The sequence below is a fragment of the Pangasianodon hypophthalmus genome, chromosome 18, assembly GCF_027358585.1.
Source record: "Pangasianodon hypophthalmus isolate fPanHyp1 chromosome 18, fPanHyp1.pri, whole genome shotgun sequence".
NCBI classification, from domain to species: Eukaryota; Metazoa; Chordata; class Actinopteri; order Siluriformes; family Pangasiidae; genus Pangasianodon; species Pangasianodon hypophthalmus.
In genome coordinates, this window is record NC_069727.1 from 295,001 (window position 1) to 320,000 (window position 25,000).

General features: G+C 35.2%; 2 protein-coding genes across 3 annotated transcripts in view; one reads left to right on the forward strand and one right to left on the reverse strand.

The window, feature by feature from the left end:
• The window catches only part of kcnc2 (potassium voltage-gated channel, Shaw-related subfamily, member 2), a 34,946-nt gene extending 32,900 nt beyond the window's left edge, over positions 1–2,046 (forward strand). Inside the window, exon 4 of the mRNA XM_026927892.3 lies at positions 1–2,046. This exon is cut by the window's left edge and continues 210 nt beyond it. The gene's annotated coding sequence lies outside the window, so the exon portion shown is untranslated.
• A 20,521-nt stretch (positions 2,047–22,567) lies between these two features.
• The window catches only part of yeats4 (YEATS domain containing 4), an 8,352-nt gene continuing 5,919 nt past the window's right edge, over positions 22,568–25,000 (reverse strand). For both annotated transcript variants that reach the window (XM_053241899.1, XM_053241898.1), the window contains 4 exons: positions 24,929–25,000; positions 24,182–24,271; positions 24,002–24,089; positions 22,568–23,904 (listed from right to left, as the gene is read on the reverse strand). The exon at positions 24,929–25,000 is cut by the window's right edge and continues 23 nt beyond it. In XM_053241899.1, the coding sequence (XP_053097874.1) occupies positions 23,735–23,904; positions 24,002–24,089; positions 24,182–24,271; positions 24,929–25,000 (420 nt within the window). In that variant the 3' untranslated portion in view covers positions 22,568–23,734. The remainder of the gene's footprint in view (positions 23,905–24,001; positions 24,090–24,181; positions 24,272–24,928) is intronic.

Sequence of the window (25,000 nt, forward strand, 5' to 3'; positions counted from 1 at the left end):
TAGAAAAAACCTCTGGGAATAGTACAATCCTCTGATTGGACAATCTGGACCAGAACAACTCTGTGATTGGATGCTGGATTGGACAGTCCGGAATTGTGTGTTGATATGGAACATGACTGTGATTGGACAGTCTGGATTTGCATATTTCTGACTGGACATTCTGGATTAGCATATATTTTTAATTGGACAGTATGGATTACCACATCTCTGTGATTGGACAGTAAGGATTAGTATATATTTTTGATTGGACAGTATGGATTACCACATCTCTGTGATTGGACAGTATGTATTAGCACATATCTGTGACTGGACAGTGACTGGATTAGCACATCTCTGATTGGACAGTACGTATTAGCACATCTCTGTGACTGGACAGTGACTGGATTGGACAGTATGAATTAGCATATCTCTGCTTGGACAGTATGGATTAGGACACGTCTCTGATTGGACATTACGGATTAGCACATCTCTGTGATTGGACAGTATGGATTAGCACATCTCTGTGATTGGACAGTATGGATTAGCACAGCTCTGTGATTGGACAGTACGGATTAGCACAGCTCTGTGATTGGACAGTATGGATTAGCACATCTCTGTGATTGGACAGTAAGGATTAGCACATGTCTGTGATTGGACAGTATGGATTAGCACATGTCTGTGATTGGACAGTAAGGATTAGCACATGTCTGTGATTGGACAGCATTACGGATTAGCACATGTCTGTGATTGGACAGTATGGATTAGCACATGTCTGTGATTGGACATAAGGATTAGCACATCTCTGTGATTGGACAGTACGGATTAGCACATCTCTGTGATTGGACAGTACGGATTAGCACAGCTCTGTGATTGGACAGTACGGATTAGCACAGCTCTGTGATTGGACAGTACGGATTAGCACAGCTCTGTGATTGGACAGTATGGATTAGCACATCTCTGTGATTGGACAGTAAGGATTAGCACATGTCTGTGATTGGACAGTATGGATTAGCACAGCTCTGTGATTGGACAGTATGGATTAGCACATCTCTGTGATTGGACAGTATGGATTAGCACATCTCTGTGATTGGACAGTATGGATTAGCACATCTCTGTGATTGGACAGTATGGATTAGCACATCTCTGTGATTGGACAGTACGGATTAGCACAGCTCTGTGATTGGACAATACGGTTTAGCACAGCTCTGTGATTGGACAGTAAGGATTAGCACATCTCTGTGATTGGACAATATGGATTAGCACAGCTCTGTGATTGGACAGTAAGGATTAGCACAGCTCTGTGATTGGACAATATGGATTAGCACAGCTCTGTAATTGGACAGTAAGGATTAGCACAGCTCTGTGATTGGACAGTATGGATTAGCACAGCTCTGTGATTGGACAGTACAGATTAGCACAGCTCTGTGATTGGACGGTAAGGATTAGCACAGCTCTGTGATTGGACAGTAAGGATTAGCACAGCTCTGTGATTGGACAGTAAGGATTAGCACAGCTCTGTGATTGGACAGTAAGGATTAGCATCACCTCCTGAAGCAGCTTCACGGTTAAACACTGTATGTGTGCAGAGGAACATAAACACATAACTGCCCCATAATACCCCTGTTTCTGTCTCCACCCCAAAAGCCCATAAGCCCCCGCTGTTCCCTAAAGCCCCTGTTGTTTATCTGCTCCCTCCCAAAAGTACTTTAAGTTTCATGTTCCCTTTCCCCAATGACTCTTCAAATGCCCCTGCTGCATTTCTGCCCCACCTAACTACCCCTGTTGTCACCCCAAATGCCTCCCCCCTCCCCTCATATGCCCCTGCTCCCTTGCTGACCCACAAATTCCCCCTAAATTGCCCCTTAAAGTTTAAATACTGCATCTGTACAAAGGAACACATTACCATATAACACATAACTACCCCACTGCCACCAATAATACCCCCACGTAAATGCCCCCCACCCAGAGTAGGTGTGTGTATACGCCGTGTGTGTAAATTGGAGTGTTAGTGTGTTACAGAGTAGAAACATTAAATGTTAATAAATGTGACCTGAGATCTGAAATATATGCTGGTTATCTTTAGTGTATGTGTGTGTGTGTGTGAGTGTGTGTGTGTTTGTGTGTGTGTGTGTGTGTGTGTGTATATGTGTGAGTTTGTGTGTGTGTGTGAGTGTATATGTGTGTGCGTGTGAGTGTGTATATGTGTGAGTGTGTGTGTGTGTGTGGTGATGAACTGTAAAAGTTCTGAGTACAAAAGAAGTCTGACGTGATGTGCAATAATAATACAAACCAAAACCACACTGTGATTACACACACACACACACACACACACACACACACGCGCACACACACACACACGCACACACACACGCACAGTGCCCGCAGGCATCGACACTCTAATTAGGAGCTTTAGCCATGTAGAGATTAAAGCTGTTGTGTGTGTGTGTGTGTGTGTGTGTGCGTGTGTGTGTGTGTGTGTGTGTGTGTGTGTGTTTTTTCCTTCCACCACCTACACAACTATGTGTGTTATATGATTATATGATTATACAATGTGCTGCTTTCAGAATCCAGGGGTTTTAAATGTTGGTTACCAAAAAAAAAAAGCTTTTCGACACTCTAATTTGTATTTTTCAGTCTTGTGTTAACAAGGTTGTGTGTCGTTGTTGTGTAAAGGTACGTGTGTAATGTGTGTGTAGTATGTGAGATGCGTGTTTTGTTAATGTTTTAGATTTTTCAGTATGTATTGTTGACATTTTGTAGTGCATGCTGACACAAATGTAAATTAAAACTATAAATTAATGCAATTCTCACAGGTTCTTTATTTTGTGTATTGTTTAATTAGTAAACAAAATGAATAATATTCATGACAGTAAATAAATAAATATATCGTAAACATGCTACAGGTTTTTAGTAATGATATGGGGTGTAATCTCTGAGGTTATATATCTGAAATAAAGTTATGCACACAAGGTAAAGTTTGGAGTGTTACTAAAGAAAATATAGTAACAGTAATGATGATAATGATAGTATTAATGCTAAAATTTATAGTATTAATAAGTAATCAATATTTTGTAGTATGAATGATAAAAGTGTTAGTATTTAATGATGACGAACTCTCCATGCTCTTTCCTGGCTCAGGTCTTATCTGACTGATCGTTATCAGTTTGTAAACGTAAATGGTGACTTCTCTTCTCATGCTAAGGTAAAGTTTGGTGTCCCGCAAGGCTCTGTTTTAGGCCCACTGCTCTTTTCTCTATATATGCTACCTCTGGGTAAAATTATTCGTAAACATGGTATTAGCTTCCACTGTTACGCTGATGACACACAGTTGTATGTTTCAGCAAAGCCAGATGACAGACTCCAGCTTAATAAAGTTGAGGAATGTGTAAAGGACATTAGACACTAGATGCTTATTAACTTTCTCTTACTTAATTCTGACAAGACAGAAGTACTTGTACTAGGACCACATGCAGCTAGAAGTAAGCTTTCTGATTACATAATAACTCTGGATGGTCTTTCTGTTTCATCATGTGCAGCAGTAAAAGACCTTGGTGTGATTATCGACTCTAGTCTTTCTTTTGAAACTATGTAGATAATATCACTAGGATTGCTTTCTTTCATCTCAGAAATATTGCTAAGATAAGAAATATATTGTCACTACACAATGCAGAAAAATTAGTTCATGCTTTTGTTACCTCTAGGTTGGATTATTGTAATGCCTTACTGTCTGGATGTTCCAGTAGATGCATAAACAAGCTCCAGTTAGTCCAGAATGCAGCAGCGAGAATCCTTACTAGAACCAGAAGATATGACCACATCACCCCTATCTTATCCACACTGCACTGGCTCCCAATCAAATTTCGTATTGATTATAAAATACTACTATTGACCTATAAAGCACTAAATGGTCTCGCGCCACAGTACCTGAGCGAACTTTTGGTCTTTTATGATCAGCTACACCTACTCAGATCAAAAGGTGCAGGCTATTTGTTGGTACCTCGAATAGTGTGTGCCTCAGCTGGGGGTAGAGCTTTCTCTTACAAAGCCCCACAGTTATGGAACAGCCTTCCACTTAGTGTTTGGGGCTCAGACACAGTCTCAGTGTTTAAGTCTCGGCTGAAAACATATTTGTTTAGTCAAGCCTTTAGTGAATAGTTTTCTTAGGTACAGGGGCAGGTCTGGAGGGTTTCACAGGCATAGAGTGTTGTGGTGAACTGGGATGTTTGGATGCTGTCGCCCCCCCACTCTCACGCCTTCACTCAGGTTTGTCGACGGTGGAGAGGCTGCAGCTTTATGTCCCAGGACTCCCTCATGTCTGTGTTAGCTTCTGGCTCTCCAGTTATGCTGTCATAGCTAGTCTTGCCAGAGTCCCTGCTTGCACTCTGCATGCAAAGTGCATCGTGCTTAACCATTAGAGGACAAAAGCTCACCTAACAATCTTTTCCTTTCTCTCCATCTCTCTCTCTCCCTCACTCTCTGTCGAGCTACACATGCTACTTCTGAGATGCCAGTGATCCTGACCCCTTCTGCTCCTCCTCGCTGCCTGACCCATCCTGATGCCCTACTTCTGGTTGGAGTTCTCATCGGTTGATTCGCTCGCTGCTGCTGGGGCCCCATATGGATGGCCTGATGAACCATTTGGATTGCTGGTAATGGTGCCACCTGGGGGCTGTGGAGATGGCTTGGGGATCACATATGGGGAGCTGCACTGTACTGTACTGTAATGGCTTGGGACTGCGATTGCTGTAGTGGCTTTGGGGCTGCAGTTGCCACGAGCAGCTTCGTACTCAGGACTCCATCAGTGGACAGTGGATAGATTTTAACCAGCCGGACTTCTTGCAAAAACTGTGATGAATTTATTGGTTGCACAATTGCACTATTTGTCCATATAGTACACAATAATAGAAGGGAATGATTTATAATTGCACTATCCGTTGCACCCAGATGAGGATGGGTTCCCTTTGAGCCTGGTTCCACTCAAGGTTTGTTCCTTATATCATCTCAGGGAGTTTTTCCTCACCATCATCACCTCTGGCTCACTCATTAGAGATAAATTCACATATTTACAATATATTTTTTGTGAATCCATTTATTTCTGTAAAGCTGCTTTGTGACAATGTCCATTGTTAAAAGCTCTATACAAATAAAATTGAATTGAATTGAAATGTAGTATTAATGATAAAGGTGTAGTATTAATGATAAAGCTGTAGTATTAATGGTAAAGCTGTAGTATTAATGATAAAGCTGTAGTATTAATGATAAAGCTGTAGTATTAATGGTAAAGGTGTAGTATTAATGATAAAGGTGTAGTATTAATGGTAAAGGTGTAGTATTAATGGTAAAGGTGTAGTATTAATGGTAAAGCTGTAGTATTAATGATAAAGCTGTAGTATTAATGATAAAGCTGTAGTATTAATGGTAAAGGTGTAGTATTAATGATAAAGCTGTAGTATTAATGGTAAAGGTGTAGTATTAATGATAAGGCTGTAGTATTAATGATAAAGATGTAGTATTACAGATAAAGGTGTAGTATTAATGATGAAAACTGTAGTATTAATGGTAAGGCTGTAGTATTAATGATAAAGGTGTAGTATTAATGATAAAGCTGTAGTATTAATGGTAAAGGTGTAGTATTAATGATAAAGCTGTAGTATTAATGGTAAAGGTGTAGTATTAATGGTAAAGCTGTAGTATTAATGATAAAGCTGTAGTATTAATGATAAAGCTGTAGTATTAATGGTAAGGCTGTAGTATTAATGATAAAGGTGTAGTATTAATGATAAAGGTGTAGTATTAATGGTAAAGGTGTAGTATTAATGATAAAGCTGTAGTATTAATGGTAAAGGTGTAGTATTAATGGTAAAGGTGTAGTATTAATGGTAAAGGTGTAGTATTAATGGTAAAGCTGTAGTATTAATGATAAAGCTGTAGTATTAATGGTAAAGGTGTAGTATTAATGATAAAGCTGTAGTATTAATGATAAAGCCTGTAGTATTAATGATAAAGGTGTAGTATTAATGATAAAGGTGTAGTATTAATGATGAAGGTGTAGTATTAATGATAAAGCTGTAGTATAATGATAAAGCTGTAGTATTACAGATAAAGGTGTAGTATTAATGATAAATCTGCAGTATTAATGGTAAAGCTGTAGTATTAATGGTAAAGGTGTAGTATTAATGGTAAAGCTGTAGTATTAATGATAAAGCTGTAGTATTAATGATAAAGCTGTAGTATTAATGGTAAAGCTGTAGTATTAATGATAAAGCTGTAGTATTAATGATAAAGGTGTAGTATTAATGATAAAGGTGTAGTATTAATGATAAAGCTGTAGTATTAATGGTAAAGCTGTAGTATTAATGATAAAGCTGTAGTATTAATGATAAAGCTGCAGTATTAATGATAAAGCTGTAGTATTAATGATAAGGCTGTAGTATTAATGGAAAAGCTGTAGAATTAATGATAAAGCCGCAGTATTAATGATAAAGCCGTAGTATTAATGATAAAGGTGTAGTATTAATGGTAAAGGTGTAGTATTAATGGTAAAGGTGTAGTATTAATGGTAAAGGTGTAGTATTAATGGTAAAGGTGTAGTATAATGATAAAGCTGTAGTATTAATGGTAAAGCTGTAGTATTAATGGTAAAGCTGTAGTATTAATGATAAAGGTGTAGTATTAATGGTAAAGCTGTAGTATTAATGATAAAGCTGTAGTATTAACGATAAAGCTGTAGTATTAATGGTAAAGCTGTAGTATTAATGGTAAAGGTGTAGTATTAATGGTAAAGCTGTAGTATTAATGGTAAAGCTGTAGTATTAATGATGAAGGTGTAGTATTAATGATGAAGGTGTAGTATTAATGGTAAAGCTGTAGTATTAATGGTAAAGCTGTAGTATTAATGGTAAAGGTGTAGTATTAATGATAAAGGTGTAGTATTAATGGTAAAGCTGTAGTATTAATGGTAAAGGTGTAGTATTAATGATGAAGGTGTAGTATTAATGGTAAAGCTGTAGTATTAATGATAAAGCTGTAGTATTAATGATAAAGCTGTAGTATTAATGGTAAAGGTGTAGTATTAATGGTAAAGCTGTAGTATTAATGGTAAAGCTGTAGTATTAATGATAAAGGTGTAGTATTAATGGTAAAGCTGTAGTATTAATGATAAAGGTGTAGTATTAATGGTAAAGCTGTAGTATTAATGGTAAAGGTGTAGTATTAATGGTAAAGGTGTAGTATTAATGATAAAGCTGTAGTATTAATGATAAAGGTGTAGTATTAATGGTAAAGCTGTAGTATTAATGGTAAAGGTGTAGTATTAATGATAAAGCTGTAGTATTAATGGTAAAGGTGTAGTATTAATGATAAAGGTGTAGTATTAATGATAAAGCTGTAGTATTAATGGTAAAGGTGTAGTATTAATGATAAAGCTGTAGTATTAATGGTAAAGGTGTAGTATTAATGGTAAAGCTGTAGTATTAATGATGAAGGTGTAGTATTAATGATGAAGGTGTAGTATTAATGATAAAGCTGTAGTATTAATGATAAAGATGTAGTATTAATGGTAAAGGTGTAGTATTAATGGTAAAGGTGTAGTATTAATGATGAAGGTGTAGTATTAATGGTAAAGCTGTAGTATTAATGATAAAGCTGTAGTATTAATGGTAAAGCTGTAGTATTAATGATAAAGGTGTAGTATTAATGATAAAGCTGTAGTATTAATGGTAAAGGTGTAGTATTAATGATAAAGCTGTAGTATTAATGATAAAGCTGTAGTATTAATGGTAAAGCTGTAGTATTAATGATGAAGGTGTAGTATTAATGATGAAGGTGTAGTATTAATGATAAAGCTGTAGTATTAATGGTAAAGCTGTAGTATTAATGGTAAAGGTGTAGTATTAATGGTAAAGGTGTAGTATTAATGATGAAGGTGTAGTATTAATGGTAAAGCTGTAGTATTAATGATAAAGCTGTAGTATTAATGGTAAAGCTGTAGTATTAATGATAAAGGTGTAGTATTAATGATAAAGCTGTAGTATTAATGGTAAAGGTGTAGTATTAATGATAAAGGTGTAGTATTAATGATAAAGGTGTAGTATTAATGGTAAAGGTGTAGTATTAATGATAAAGGTGTAGTATTAATGGTAAAGCTGTAGTATTAATGGTAAAGCTGTAGTATTAATGGTAAAGGTGTAGTATTAATGGTAAAGGTGTAGTATTAACGATAAAGCTGTAGTATTAACGATAAAGGTGTAGTATTAATGGTAAAGCTGTAGTATTAATGATAAAGCTGTAGTATTAATGGTAAAGGTGTAGTATTAATGATAAAGCTGTAGTATTAATGGTAAAGCTGTAGTATTAACGGTAAAGCTGTAGTATTAATGATAAAGCTGTAGTATTAATGGTAAAGCTGTAGTATTAATGGTAAAGGTGTAGTATTAATGGTAAAGGTGTAGTATTAATGGTAAAGGTGTAGTATTAATGATAAAGCTGTAGTATTAATGATAAAGCGGTAGTATTAATGATAAAGCGGTAGTATTAATGGTAAAGGTGTAGTATTAATGGTAAAGGTGTAGTATTAATGATAAAGCTGTAGTATTAATGATAAAGCTGTAGTATTAATGGTAAAGCTGTAGTATTAATGATAAAGCTGTAGTATTAATGGTAAAGGTGTAGTATTAATGGTAAAGGTGTAGTATTAATGATAAAGCTGTAGTATTAATGATAAAGCTGTAGTATTAATGATAAAGCTGTAGTATTAATGATAAAGCGGTAGTATTAATGGTAAAGCTGTAGTATTAATGGTAAAGGTGTAGTATTAATGGTAAAGGTGTAGTATTAATGATAAAGGTGTAGTATTAATGATAAAGGTGTAGTATTAACGGTTAAGCTGTAGTATTAATGGTTAAGCTGTAGTATTAACGGTAAAGCTGTAGTATTAATGGTAAAGCTGTAGTATTAATGGTAAAGGTGTAGTATTAATGATAAAGCTGTAGTATTAACGATAAAGGTGTAGTATTAACGGTAAAGCTGTAGTATTAATGGTAAAGGTGTAGTATTAACGGTAAAGCTGTAGTATTAATGATAAAGCTGTAGTATTAATGGTAAAGGTGTAGTATTAATGATAAAGGTGTAGTATTAATGATAAAGGTGTAGTATTAACGGTAAAGGTGTAGTATTAATGGTAAAGCTGTAGTATTAATGATAAAGGTGTAGTATTAATGATAAAGCTGTAGTATTAATGGTAAAGGTGTAGAATTAATGGTAAAGGTGTAGTATTAACGATAAAGGTGTAGTATTAACGATAAAGGTGTAGTATTAACGGTAAAGCTGTAGTATTAATGATAAAGCTGTAGTATTAATGATAAAGGTGTAGTATTAATGATAAAGCTGTAGTATTAATGGTAAAGGTGTAGTATTAATGGTAAAGCTGTAGTATTAATGGTAAAGGTGTAGTATTAATGATAAAGTTGTAGTATTAATGGTAAAGCTGTAGTATTAATGATAAAGCTGTAGTATTAATGGTAAAGCTGTAGTATTAATGGTAAAGCTGTAGTATTAATGGTAAAGGTGTAGTATTAATGATAAAGCTGTAGTATTAATGATAAAGGTGTAGTATTAACGGTAAAGCTGTAGTATTAATGGTAAAGGTGTAGTATTAATGGTAAAGGTGTAGTATTAATGGTAAAGGTGTAGTATTAATGATAAAGCTGTAGTATTAATGGTTAAGCTGTAGTATTAATGATAAAGGTGTAGTATTAATGGTAAAGCTGTAGTATTAATGGTAAAGGTGTAGTATTAATGATAAAGGTGTAGTATTAATGGTAAAGCTGTAGTATTAATGGTAAAGGTGTAGTATTAATGATAAAGCTGTAGTATTAATGATAAAGGTGTAGTATTAACGGTAAAGCTGTAGTATTAATGGTAAAGGTGTAGTATAATGATAAAGCTGTAGTATTAATGGTAAAGGTGTAGTATTAATGGTAAAGCTGTAGTATTAATGATAAAGGTGTAGTATTAATGATAAAGCTGTAGTATTAATGATAAAGCGGTAGTATTAATGGTAAAGCGGTAGTATTAATGGTAAAGGTGTAGTATTAATGGTAAAGCTGTAGTATTAATGATAAAGCTGTAGTATTAATGGTAAAGCTGTAGTATTAATGATAAAGGTGTAGTATTAATGGTAAAGCTGTAGTATTAATGGTAAAGGTGTAGTATTAATGGTAAAGCTGTAGTATTAATGGTAAAGGTGTAGTATTAATGATAAAGCTGTAGTATTAATGGTAAAGCTGTAGTATTAATGATAAAGCTGTAGTATTAATGGTAAAGGTGTAGTATTAATGGTAAAGGTGTAGTATTAATGGTAAAGCTGTAGTATTAATGGTAAAGGTGTAGTATTAATGATAAAGCTGTAGTATTAATGATAAAGCTGTAGTATTAATGGTAAAGCTGTAGTATTAATGGTAAAGGTGTAGTATTAATGGTAAAGGTGTAGTATTAATGGTAAAGCTGTAGTATTAATGATAAAGCTGTAGTATTAATGATAAAGCTGTAGTATTAATGGTAAAGCTGTAGTATTAATGGTAAAGGTGTAGTATTAATGGTAAAGGTGTAGTATTAATGATAAAGGTGTAGTATTAATGGTAAAGCTGTAGTATTAATGATAAAGCTGTAGTATTAATGATAAAGGTGTAGTATTAATGATAAAGCTGTAGTATTAATGATAAAGCTGTAGTATTAATGGTAAAGCTGTAGTATTAATGATAAAGCTGTAGTATTAATGGTAAAGCTGTAGTATTAATGATAAAGCTGTAGTATTAATTGTAAAGCTGTAGTATTAATGATAAAGCTGTAGTATTAATGGTAAAGGTGTAGTATTAATGATAAAGCTGTAGTATTAATGATAAAGCTGTAGTATTAATGATAAAGCTGTAGTATTAATGATAAAGCTGTAGTATTAATGGTAAAGCTGTAGTATTAATGGTACAGCTGTAGTATTAATGGTAAAGCTGTAGTATTAATGATAAAGGTGTAGTATTAATGGTAAAGGTGTAGTATTAATGATAAAGCTGTAGTATTAATGATAAAGGTGTAGTATTAATGATAAAGGTGTAGTATTAATGATAAAGCTGTAGTATTAATGGTAAAGGTGTAGTATTAATGATAAAGGTGTAGTATTAATGGTAAAGCTGTAGTATTAATGATAAAGCTGTAGTATTAATGGTAAAGGTGTAGTATTAATGATAAAGCTGTAGTATTAATGATAAAGGTGTAGTATTAACGGTAAAGCTGTAGTATTAATGATAAAGCTGTAGTATTAATGGTAAAGGTGTAGTATTAATGATAAAGCTGTAGTATTAATGATGAAGGTGTAGTATTAATGGTAAAGCTGTAGTATTAATGGTACAGCTGTAGTATTAATGGTAAAGCTGTAGTATTAATGGTAAAGGTGTAGTATTAATGGTAAAGCTGTAGTATTAATGGTAAAGGTGTAGTATTAATGATAAAGTTGTAGTATTAATGGTAAAGGTGTAGTATTAATGGTAAAGCTGTAGTATTAATGATAAAGCTGTAGTATTAATGATAAAGGTGTAGTATTAATGATAAAGCTGTAGTATTAATGGTAAAGGTGTAGTATTAATGATAAAGCTGTAGTATTAATGGTAAAGGTGTAGTATTAATGGTAAAGGTGTAGTATTAATGGTAAAGGTGTAGTATTAATGATAAAGTTGTAGTATTAATGGTAAAGGTGTAGTATTAATGATAAAGGTGTAGTATTAATGATAAAGCTGTAGTATTAATGATAAAGCTGTAGTATTAATGATAAAGCTGTAGTATTAATGGTAAAGGTGTAGTATTAATGGTAAAGCTGTAGTATTAATGGTAAAGGTGTAGTATTAATGATAAAGTTGTAGTATTAATGGTAAAGCTGTAGTATTAATGATAAAGCTGTAGTATTAATGGTAAAGGTGTAGTATTAATGATAAAGTTGTAGTATTAATGATAAAGCTGTAGTATTAATGATAAAGCTGTAGTATTAATGATAAAGGTGTAGTATTAATGATAAAGGTGTAGTATTAATGATAAAGCTGTAGTATTAATGATAAAGCTGTAGTATTAATGGTAAAGGTGTAGTATTAATGGTAAAGCTGTAGTATTAATGGTAAAGGTGTAGTATTAATGATAAAGTTGTAGTATTAATGGTAAAGCTGTAGTATTAATGATAAAGCTGTAGTATTAATGGTAAAGCTGTAGTATTAATGGTAAAGCTGTAGTATTTAAAGATCTATATTAAAAATAAAGCTGCAGAAATTTGTCGTATTAATAATTATAAAGTTAGTTGTGACAATAAACTGATAGTGAGTGTAATTATTCTGTTATCTTACTGTTTGGTTCTACGTTCTTATGTTCTAACTGGATAAAACTCTCATTCATCAATCTGTGAAGAAAATAAATAATAACAGGTAATAATCTCAGCAGAAAAAAATAAATTTATTAACCCTATTTTATGGTCATGTCTGTTTTACCACTACATTTTATTTTCTGAATTTATTCTCTAAAATGTAAAAATATTTCACTTCATAAAATCTGAAGTTGTTCCTGTAATGATACGTGATAAATCTCTGAGTGTGTGAGTGAGTGTGTGTGTGTGCGTGTGTGTGTGTGTGTGTGTGTGTGTGAGTGTGTGTGTGTGTGTGTGTGTGTGTAAGAGAGAGAGAGAGATATTTTGGTGTGTGAGGGTGTGATGATGTTTTTAGCCACTAAATTCAGCTTCCCACTCTTCTCTCACAATCGGGGCCGTCTTCGCACCGTCACCGTGGAAACTGTTGCCGTGGCAGAGACGTAAACAGCAGGGATGAGCGCGGTTTTTGGCCACAGACAACGCCCCCCACCACCGCAGCTCTGTCGCTATGACAACCGGGGATTCACCGTCTCAGTGTGGAACCCAGAATGAAGATAAATTCAGTTCGGGCCAAATCACACATTCTAACCTCAAATATATATATAAGTATAATCATTTTCTCTTCTTTTTCATTAATAATTTAGTATTGGATAAATAGTGTGTGTGTGTGTGTGTTTCAGTAAAATATTGAGTTACTGTTACCACCCCAAAGTTGGTTATTTTCCTGTAACAGCACGTCCCCAAGTGTTTTATTCCTCTTACACCACAGCAACTTACCAACAATTACAATTTCTAAGTTAATAGAACAACAGGTCATACTTTTTATCCGTTTATAGTTACATTTAATGTTTGTGAAACGAGTGAGTTCCTGTTGCTTACGTTATAGCAGCTATAAACAGTCGTTCCCTCACCAGCCTCTTTATTCTCTCTTCAAGTTAATCAGAAAAAACCTCGCAGCTTGTTCCGCATGTTACTGAGAAACCGCAAAGAAGCGCAAACTCCTCTGTCCTGAAGCTTAAAGCTACAGCTTTACCTCTGACTGTTACAAAGCGCTGACACTGGAGACTCCTTCCATCAGTGTTACATAAACATCACCATATCAATGATGACACACGTTTATAAGTCCACTTTTTATTAGTCTTAGATCATGTGGATTTGTCCTTCATACGAGTCCCTGTGGATGAGCGGTTGCTATAGAAACAATAACGTATTAGAACGAGCGCATTAATTATAAACCTGCGATCTGCAGCTGCACTACTTTCTAAAATCCAGTTTCTTTTTCTTTCTTTCTTAGACTTTAGTTTTTTCCTTTCTTTTACATATATTTGTTTTCATTCACCTTTCTTTTCTTTTACGCCCATCTCTTTCTCTTCTTTATTTTATATTTTTTTAATCCATAAAGCCTTTCTTCATTTCTTTTATCCCTCTGTTTCTGATCTACAAATATATTTTCTTTGTTTACATTTTTAAATTTGTCTCTTTATTTTCTTTGTATATCTTTCTTTACCTTTGTCTTTTTTATTTAAAAACCTTTTAAATTATTTTAAAAATTTAAATTATAAAATATATAATCTATATTTTAAACATTATTTATTAGTGTTTCCTTTAACGTGCGTGTGTGTGTGTGTGTGTGTGTGTGTGTGTGTGTGTGTGTGTGTGATGAGGAAGAGGTCAATAGCTAGCGTAGCATAATCATCCAAACAGTGTGAGTCACACTTTCTAATGAATGACATTTCAACACACACACACACACACGCACACACACACACACACACACGCACACACACACACACACACACACACGCGCGCGCACACACACACACACGCACACACACACACACACGCACACACACACACACACGTTCCCTCCATACGCTCTGATTTATCAGTCAGTAATCTGTAAACGGTGTGTGGAATCACCAGTATGACACTCACATGAGGAAATAAAATACACTGAGTGAAGTAATAATACATTAGAAGTGATTTTATTTATTTTCCAAAATTAAATAAATGATTGACTTTATTATGTACTTTGTAATTAAATAAAATATTAAGCGATTGTTTGAACGTCACTGTAGACTGCAGTTTACCCAGAATGCACTGCTGCACTTTATACATGACTGATTTATAAACATGAACAGGAAATTAATATAAACTCTAAAGTCTGATTGGGTTTGATGTGTGTGTGTGTGTGTGTGTGTGTGTGTGCGCTTCGACCCCTCCCCTTGCTCACATCGCCATGGAAACACCCAGACTGAGACCTCAGTTCCGTGTGTGTGTGTGTGTGTGTGTGTGTGTGTGTGTGTTACTGTAGTGATTTCTTAATTTATTCAAATAAGCTTCAATATGTACATATTCATATTAAAAAGGTAAATAAATAGAATAGAATTAAAGGCATAAAACATTTATATAAAGTAAAAAAGGTAATGATGTGAATTAAAATAAAATAAATAAATAAAATGCTAATTATATGCAATAACTAAATAACAAAATACAATTAAATGCATAAAAATAATGTTAAAAATGCAAAACAATAATATTTATCCCATACTGTAGTTTTTTTTACATTGTTTATATTATGATTTTTAAAATATTTTTATTCTATAATCGTTTCATTTTAAAATGATACTAACAACAGAAATTATTTATAATTTGATTAATTTATATATAATTGTAAATAAAAAGTTATTAAGTTTTACTTTTACATTTTTAATACATTTTTTAAATATTTTTACAACATTTTAAAATCATTATTATTTCTATTATAATTTTTTTTAAAAATAATGTTTATTTATATTATAATATTTTTTATTTAAATAGATCTCAGTGTGCTGTGTGTCTAATCCACGCCCACTGGAGCTGGTTGCTAAGAAACCAACAGCTTCGTTAGGATGAGTGGGGTGTGTGTGTGTGTGTGTGTCTCTTCAAGGTCAGATCTCTAATATAACCACACACACACACACACACACACACACACACTCGTGTGATTAGTGAATCGGATAACAAGCTCCTCATGTTCTCTGTTTATTCTCTGAATTTTCCGGGACACTGGAGACGTCGTGCTCAGAAATGAGGCGAGGAGGAACGTCAGAGTGTAACAGCTCTAGAACCCGACGCTGAGTGTTGGTTCTGCTTCTTAAAGAGGTTTTTAAAGTGTAATTGAGTTCAACAGATCCAGAACATGCACCAGAATCAGAACTAGAACAACAACAATCATAACTGCAGCTGCGATTACGACTAGAACCCAGAACACTGATACCAGACTCAGCGCTGCAACTAGAACCCAAACTAGAACTAAAACAGAACCCAAATCACAAACAGAACCAAATCTAGAAGTAGAATTAAAATTAAAATGAGAATAATAATAATGAATTATAATAGTGTGTGTGTACGTGTGTGTGTGTGTGTGTGAGAGAGAGAGACAGATTCTCCATCTGATTCGAGCAGAACCCGTGGCAGAGAACCGAGTGTGATTTAACACGAATGCAGGAGAATACGGCTTAACAGATGGCAAGTCAAGAATAAACGGACTGTTTCACACACAGACACACAGATACACAAACATACACACTCACACACTCATACACACACACACGCACACACACGCGCACACACACACTCATATGAAACATACACAATGAAAACATTAACATTAATGTGAGTTCTTCACTGTTTAGAGGATATTATGGATAAACACTGACCACTGTGTGTGTATGTGTGTGTGTGTGTGTGTGTGTGTGTGTGCGCATGAGTGTGTGTGAGTCTGTGTGAGTGCATGAGTGTGTGAGTCTGTTTGTGTGCATGCGCGTGTGTGTGTATTTGTGTCTCGGCTCGAGTGAGGATCAGTGTATCGAGTGACGTAGTCCCTGGTTTTGAATCGTTCGAGTTTGTTGCCAGTGTCGGCGTTTAGACTTTGCCATTTTTTCCCCATTTTCATCTGCTGTAATCAGAATGTAATAGGATTCACTCAACATTCAGATTAAATATAGAAAATATAGTCATATTTCTGCAGTCTGAAGCTATCTCAGATCATTACCTCATCTCATTTAAAATGTGTCTTGTATGTATTAAAATAATTCATATCTTAAAATAATTAGGGAGAAAAAGCTAGCACCCTGGTATAGCGATCACACACGAACTTTAAAACAGACCACTCGAAAACTAGAACGTAAATGGCGTCAAACTAACTTGGTAGTATTTCAAATAGCATGGAAGGAGAGCCTATTGAGCTATAAGAAAGCTCTTAGTGCTGCTAGATCAATGTATCTCTCCACCCTAATTGAAGATAACAGAAATAATCCTAGATTCTTATTTAATACTGTAGCAAAATTAACTAGGAATAAGACCACAATAGAAACACGCACACAATCATTATATAGCAGCGATGACTTCATGAATTTTTTCAATGGTAAAATTGAAAATATCAGGCAAAAAATTCAGACTATTAATTTAAAACCAGACAGTTTTATAACTAACCCTGTAGATGATAATATGATAATATTAGATAAACAACTACAACGCTTTAGTCCCCTTGAAGAGACTGAACTAATTTCACTAATTTCATCATCAAAATCATCAACCTGTATGCTAGATCCTTTACCTACTTGTTTCCTCAAACAGATAATTCCTGAAACAATCAAACCTCTTTTAAAGATAATCAATTCTTCCCTTAGCATTGGCTATGTACCTAAATCTTTTAAATTAGCAGTTATCAAGCCCCTGATTAAAAAACCTGACCTTGACCCCTGTCAGCTGTCCAACTACAGGCCAATATCAAACCTCCCCTTTATTTCCAAGGTCCTTGAAAAGGTTGTAGCACAGCAGCTATGCTCATACTTACATAGGAATAACATTCATGAAATGTATCAGTCAGGATTTAGGCCTCATCATAGCACAGAGACAGCGCTGGTTAAAGTTGTAAATGACTTACTACTGGCCTCTGATCAGGGTTGTGTCTCCTTGCTGGTGCTGCTTGACCTTAGTGCAGCTTTTGATACCATTGATCATGCTATTCTCCTCAATAGACTAGAAAATGTAGTAGGCATTAAGGGAACAGCCCTTTCCTGGCTCAGGTCTTATTTGACTGATCGTTATCAGTTTGTAAACGTAAATGGTGACTTCTCTTCTCATGCTAAGGTAAAGTTTGGTGTTCCACAAGGTTCTGTTTTAGACCTACTGCTCTTTTCTCTATATATGCTACCTCTGGGTAAAATTATTTGTAAACACGGTATTAGCTTCCTTTCATCTCAGAAATATTGCTAAGATAAAAAATATCATTTGTGTGTATATTGTATATAGTGTATGTGTATGCTTATGAGTGTGTGTGTGTGTGTGTGTATGATCGAGGTGCTCAGGTGTGCATGACAGAAATATGTTTCAGTGTTTCCATGGTAACAGGTTTTTGGCCAATATGCAAATGAGGTCTGATTCGTAATGCACATTAGCATCTGAGAGGGCATCGCCATATGGCTCCTCTCTCTGTCGCACACAAACACACACAAACAAATAAATAAACAAATAAACAAACAAACTGCGAATGAATGACAAGCTAATATAATGTGGATGAGAAAGACCACACACACACACACACACACACACACACACAAATAAATTAAATAAATTACTGTGTGTGTGTGTGTGTGTGTGTTCCTCACCACTGAAGGTCAACACTATTTTTATTTATTCATTTACACTGAAGGTGTGTAGGCACCCTGTTATTATTCTCCCTTTTCTTCTTCTTCTTCTTCTCCTTTTTCTTCCTCTGGCTCGGGTGTCTGTGGCAGCCCATAGAACCGTCTGGTAAAAAGTGGTGAAATGTGTCACACTGATTGCGGAGGGTCTACGGAACTTTCTGACCAAATTTGGGCCACGTGCTTCCAACGCTGTAGCGCCACCATCGGGTCAAATTTGAGCCTAATGTGGAAGTACATTTATGGTCATAACTTTTGAACCGTGTGTCCAAAATTTAAAAGCCACTGAAACACACTATGACGTCAATTTCCTCCTAATGAGATTTTCCACCATCTTCCACCAACTTTTTTTTGTTACTCCTCCTACAAATTTTGACCAATCATCACCAAATTCCCTGGATTCCCTGGTTCGAGACGAGTTCAATGCACCCTATGATGTCAATTTCCGCCTAATTAGATTTGTCCAATCATCACCAAATTTGGCAGATAACATCTTCAGAATAAGCCTCACTAAATTTATCAAAAGAATTTTGAATGGTCCAAACGGTTTGTGTGTAATGGTCCAACGAATCTGACGGCGAAGCCGCCAAACAGGAAGTGAGGCTGCATCTCAGCAACGACTTTGCGCACTGACACAACGCTTGGTCGGCATCTTCAGGACCATAACCTGAGGCTATGCAGCAAAGTTCATGACAGCGCCATCTACTGGTCAAAAGTTACAATAACATGCTAAAACATGCTTGTGTCTAACTGCCATTTTTGTTACTCCTCCTCCAAATTTTGTTCGATCTTCACCACATCATCTTCAGACCTGTCTGAACAAAAGTTATCAAAGGAATATTGATATTCAAACCTGTTCTCCTGTAACGTGTTGGCAAATGCAAAAAACAGGATGTGATGCAGCAATGCACCTACATCATCACGAAACCTGATAAGTATCTTCAGGATAGGTGCTTGGCCCCAAAAATACTGTGTACAGATTTTATTATTATTATTATTATTATTATTATTATTATTATTATCATCATCATCATCAAATAAATATTATTAAGGAAAGAAAGAAAGGTAACAATAAAAAGAATAAAGATAGCAAGAATGAAAGAGAATAAATAAAAACAAAAGAGTAACAAAATCAAAAACTTAAACGAAAACCAAATAAAAAAAAGAAAAACGATAGAAAAAAGAAAATAAAGTAACAATATGATTGAAATGAAAGAAACATAAAGGAGAAAGAAAGAGAAATGCAGGAAATTAAATAAAAGTCAAACGTAAATAATAATAATATAATATAATAAAAATAATATAATAATAATAATAATCTTAAGATGTGTTTTTCTGGACCAGAATGCACTGCAAAAAATATATCGTTTTCAGATCTATTGAAACATTCTCATTATAGAATTATTATAAAGTAAATATTATTTTTAAAAGATTATGATTCCTAATTTTAGACATTTTTAAAATGAATTTTTATTGTTTTGGCAAAAAATTTGAGATAAATTTGAAATGTTTAAAAAGAAGTAAAATTCTATTTCAACCGTGAGATTGATTAAAGAACTGGAATGAATAATCGTATATTGTTAATATCGTATTTGTAATATATTGTAATAATATCATAGTATATTGTTAATATCGTATAATATTGTATTTGTTTATAACAATATCTCAGAGAAATATTAAAGATTAACTTGCTGCATCTGGTAAAGGAGCAGTTCAGATCATCGCTGACAGAAATGTGAATCTGTCTCAGACGTGAAAACTCACGATCATTAAAGTTTCTCTCTTTTATAAAGAACGAGTTTAAACACGTTTATCACTGAAATTACAGACTCACGTTTCTCACACTGCTTTACATTTCTCTCTCTGTGTTTTATAGATTTAATGAGTGGTAATATAATACACTATAATAAATATGATATTAATAGTTTACAGTCGTCTCCAGGTGAAGAAACTCAGTACAACAAGCAGAACGATTTAATTCTTTACTCTTTATTAATGTCTTTCCTGTTCATTGTTTTCCAATTTCCTTTAATTTATTTAAAACAACGAGTAATTTCTCATTTCTTTTAATTTATATAAATTTCTCAGTAATTTTTAAATTGAATTTTATGTTTTTTTTCATTTAAATTTCTGAGTAATTTTGCGTTTCTTACAATTTCACTAAGTTTTCTCAAGTTCTTTCCAATTCTTCTTTAGTTCAATTATAAATCTGTATAGTTTTTATTTTTAAATTAGTTTTTTTCCATTTCAACTTGTATTTTTTCCTCTTTTTAACGTCTTTACATTTCATTCAATTTTAATTTGTTTCCTAGTATTTATGTTTATAGAGTTGATTTATTTTCTTTTTCAGTATTTTTTTTACATTACTTCCATTTCTATCCGATTTTTCCCCAGTTTTCTTTCTTTACACTTTTTTAACTTTAATTTTTAATACGTTTTCCTTAAATTCATTTTTATTCACCTTTTCTTCTTTGTGTTTCTATCAATTTCTTTCCTATTTATTTAAAAAAAAACCTTTTTTAAACTTTGATGATTGATAAAAATGGAAATAAAGAGAGGAAATTACATGGGAAGTGCAAGTTAAAGAAAAAATCATCTCAAGGACGATGTGTTTTTGATGTTTGATGAATTTCTGATGTTTCGCTCTGCACTTTGTTCAAACGCATCACTTCCTTTCAGTCCGAACTCGTTTGATCTTGTGGATAAAATGGAGAAGATCGTTGTATCCAAGCAACACGACGGTTGCCAGGTGACAGACACGAAGGTCCTAAGACCAAAATGTGTGTGTGTGTGTGATAGAGAGAGACTTTAAGAAAAAAAAGAAAGAAACTAGTTTTTTCCCCAGACAAATTCCACCATAATAAAAATTCTCTGTGATCAATGTCTTAATTTTTTCATTTCATTTGTTTTGTTTTTAAAAGTTTCATTACTAATTTGTCCTAAACACTAGTGTACACTTTAAGATGTGTATAGTACATCATTAGAGAAGAGAACTGCTAGCTAATAAGCTAATTATTAACGATTAGCATGAAGAGATTAGCGCTCTACACTCAGCTAAACACATCATGACCTCTAGTTATCGATACTAGAGTAAGAACACTAACTAGTAGTTAAGTAACATTTGAGACAAAGCCCTAAGATGGCTGCCGCTGTAGTAAAACCATTAGCTAACGATTAGCTAAGAATCATTTGTTAACAGCACGTACACTACATAACCCATGCTAGCTATGTTAGCTGTGATGCTAAGTGTAATTACGGTGTAGTGTTAGTCATACGGAGGGTTTTCTCTGTAATTTACCTCCACTCCTGAGGGAAATGTTGATGTTCCGGATGGTTCTGTGTCGGTTCCGCTCTCACTGTGTCTTATAAAAGATTTAAATCATTAGCCATCATTAACTAGCTTACACTCTGCGTCCATTTTTCCATGTTGCCTAGCAACAGCGTTCTCCTGATGCTTTAGTGGTGAGTATATAATCACCAAAATCATGAATTCACAAGTGAACGCTCCGATATTTACACAACTATCATACGAGTGTTTTTCTGCATTCTGTAAATAATTATTTTCTTTAATTCTCCATAAACAGAAGAGTTTTAGTGTCTAACTGTAGAACTGTGCGGTAAAGAGAACGCGACTTTATGTTTATTACGATATTTAATAATGTTTGGCTTCAGTTTTTCATGAAAAAAAGAGAAATATTTATTTACACTGCTGTTTCATTCACATCACAGGTTTTTATTAATGCGTTCATTCTAATACCTCATCGTTTCTATAGTAACAGCTCGAGTGTAATCGTTGATCAGGTGACGTTTTCTTAAAGTAAGGAGACGTTTATGTAACGTATGGAAGGAGTCTCCAGTGTCAGCGCTTTGTAACAGTCAGAGGTAAAGCTGTGACTGTAAGTTTTGCGACGTCTTCAGGACAGAGGAGTTTACGCTTCTTTGCGGTTTCTCAGTAACATGCGGAACAAGCTGCGATTATTTTCTCATTAAGTTGAAGAGAGAGAATAAAGAGACGCTGGTGAGGGAACGAGTGTTTATAGCTGCTGTAACGTAAGCGACAACAGGAACTAACTCGTTTCACTGACGTTCTACATCATTAAACGTAACTCTAAATGGGTAAAACTAAACGGCTGTGGTGTAAGAGGAATAAAACACTCAGGGACGTGCTGTTACAGGAAAACAATCGACTTCGGCGTGGAAACAGTAACTCCGCTCCATCGCACCATCGCGTCACTGGGAGGAGTTCTGTCCGCCATATTGGGATGATGTCATCACTGTAGCATCGCTGACATCTGCTTTCACCACAGGAACCTTTTCAGGAACCTCAGAACTTTACGTGTTTTTCTCCAGGGTTCCGACTGTAGTTCCTGAGCTGAAGCGCAGAGACCCAAATTCACCAACAGCGTGTCAGACTTCTGCCCTACATTTAAAAACAATTATTCAGCTAATGAACGATTATTAAAGTGTGAAGTACGTTTACTTCACAGAAAGAAAGACTGGAAGCGAGAAAATGTGTTTTATTTTCACAAATTAAACTGTAATTTGCTCCGTGTGGCTTCATTTCTGCTAACGGAAACACAACCTGCTCCACTTTAGTTCCTCAGAAAGTTTCAGAACCTCGCTCTTATTGCCGCTGTGTGTGTTTCAGTGGTATCACACTGCCCTCTGGTGGTCACTTAGAAAATTACACTGATGGAAGAATGAACGGAAAAGTTTCCTCTAATAAATTGCGTTCTAGATCATGATTTAGTGACATCATAAACTGACTTCATACGTAGCCACGCCCCTTTATACGTCTTACACAGTATCAAAAACTATCAAGAAATGAATCTGTACAAGATTTAATTATTTAAACATCATTTTTATGTTAAATCCACACATACTGTAAAAAAATGCTTTAATGATACAGAGCCGGTTTATGTTTTTCTATCCAAACCTTAAAGACAAACGGAAAAAAGAAACGCAGACCTGCAGAACCCCGAGATGAATAACACGCGGTTCTCTTGAAGGAGGCGGGGTTTAAACAGTAAAATATAACAATCCATTTCAGAAATCGCTCTTTTACAAATCTGTTGTGTAAAGCTCCTCAGAAAAACGGACCACATTTTCAGCAAAACGTTTTAAATCACTTTCTAATCATCATCACTATTAAAGTTCTATGGAAAAGCTTAGACCTGACACTTCGCTGTAGTATTATTAAACGTTTTAACCATTTTCAGAGTGCATTCGTAATAAATATATTTAACTGATGTTAGCTACACGTGTACCGTTAGCTAAGCGGAACACACACTGACGAATTTTATTTCACATTAATGAACTCAAAACGTTCTCCATTTGCCGTGAGAGAAAGCGAGGACGCCGCGTCGGCGCGTCTCTCAAGCGGGAAAATCGAAAGCGAAAGAGATTAAAAGAAGAAGAGAAAACTGTATTTTTTTAAACATACGCAGGTCTGCAGCACGACATGAACGACCTTCAGGTTTTGCTCGAATAGAAACGAGCGAGATGTTCTCACTGCCATTTCTCTTTTACACAAACATTACAAGCTCACGAGTCCAGTGTAGAAATAATCAACCTTTAAACATCAAGTTCATGGAATCCACAGAGGTGAAGAGATCCTCACAGCATCACACAGGTGTGTGTGTGTGTGTGTGTGTGTGTGAGGTTCTCCTTAGTGCTCCTTCAGCTGGTCCTCCTCCTCCAGCTTGCGTATCTCCTCCTTCAGGAAGTTGATGTTTTCTCTGGAGGCCTTCAGCTTCTCCTTCAGCTCCGTGATCTCCAGACTCGTCTTCTTCTTCGCCGCCTCCAGTTTCTCCCGGGTACGCAACTCCAACTCTGCAACTAACACACACACACACACACACACACACACGGAGTGCTCAGCAGCAGCTGTGACCTTGTTCCAAACCACATCCTGAGGATAAAATGGTGCACTCACACTCCGTCTCGTGTTTGTAGGCCCCGAGCGTGAGCTGTCTCGTGGTGTTCAGCAGCTGCTGCATCATCGCCGTCGGATCCTGGAAGATCTAAAAACGACAAAACGCACGTTACCTCCTATAATAAAATATCACACCGCAGACGTGGACTCGCTGGGGGCGGGGCCTAATCGGGGTCGTACCATCTCATCGTAGAACTCGGAGACGACGGTCTTCTTGGGCATGGCGCTGGAGTCGGACTGGAACAGCTTGAGCAGGTGATACAGCGTGACCTGAGATAAACAGAGACGGCTCTCATGGAGAACTTAAAGAATTTTTTTCACTAAATATTAATAAATGAGGAACATTGCAGAAGATTTTACAGAAAAGTCATTCTCAAAAATATCTTTCTATGAAAGAAATCTTCTTGTTTGTTATTTACAAAAAGAATTTTGTACAAAGGTTTTGTAATAAATATTTCTTAATAAATGTTCATTTTCACCACCAGCTTATGAGCTTTTAAATGGTCGATAATTACGATGATGTTACTAGAGTGTTGAAACTGTAACACCTCTAGAGTACGATGAAAACATCTTCACACGCTACGACACGCTGGAATTTAAAACCCTTCATCAGCTGATGAGGAAAAGGACGGTGTTACTCCAGAGATTTTGAGCGTAATAACGATACGGTCGCTTGGGGAACGCGGCGACTCTGTGGCTGGCGTTCTGAGCCGGTGATCAGAAGGTTGTGAGAAGGTTGTGAGAAGGTTGTGGAACATCAGCCTCGGTGCTGAGACTGTTCTGCAGTCACATCTACAACAACGTACACATGCTAATGCTGCACCGTGACACCACGTGAACTCGAGCCGAACACAAAGGACTGAAAGACAAAGGGTTCAGTGTGTAAAGAGCACAGAAAGCACACAACACTGGGTGTGTGTTACTCACCGGCCTCTCGTTGGGGTCGATGAAGAAGATCTTTATAATGATCTCAAACTCTCCCCATCCGGTTTCTGTGAT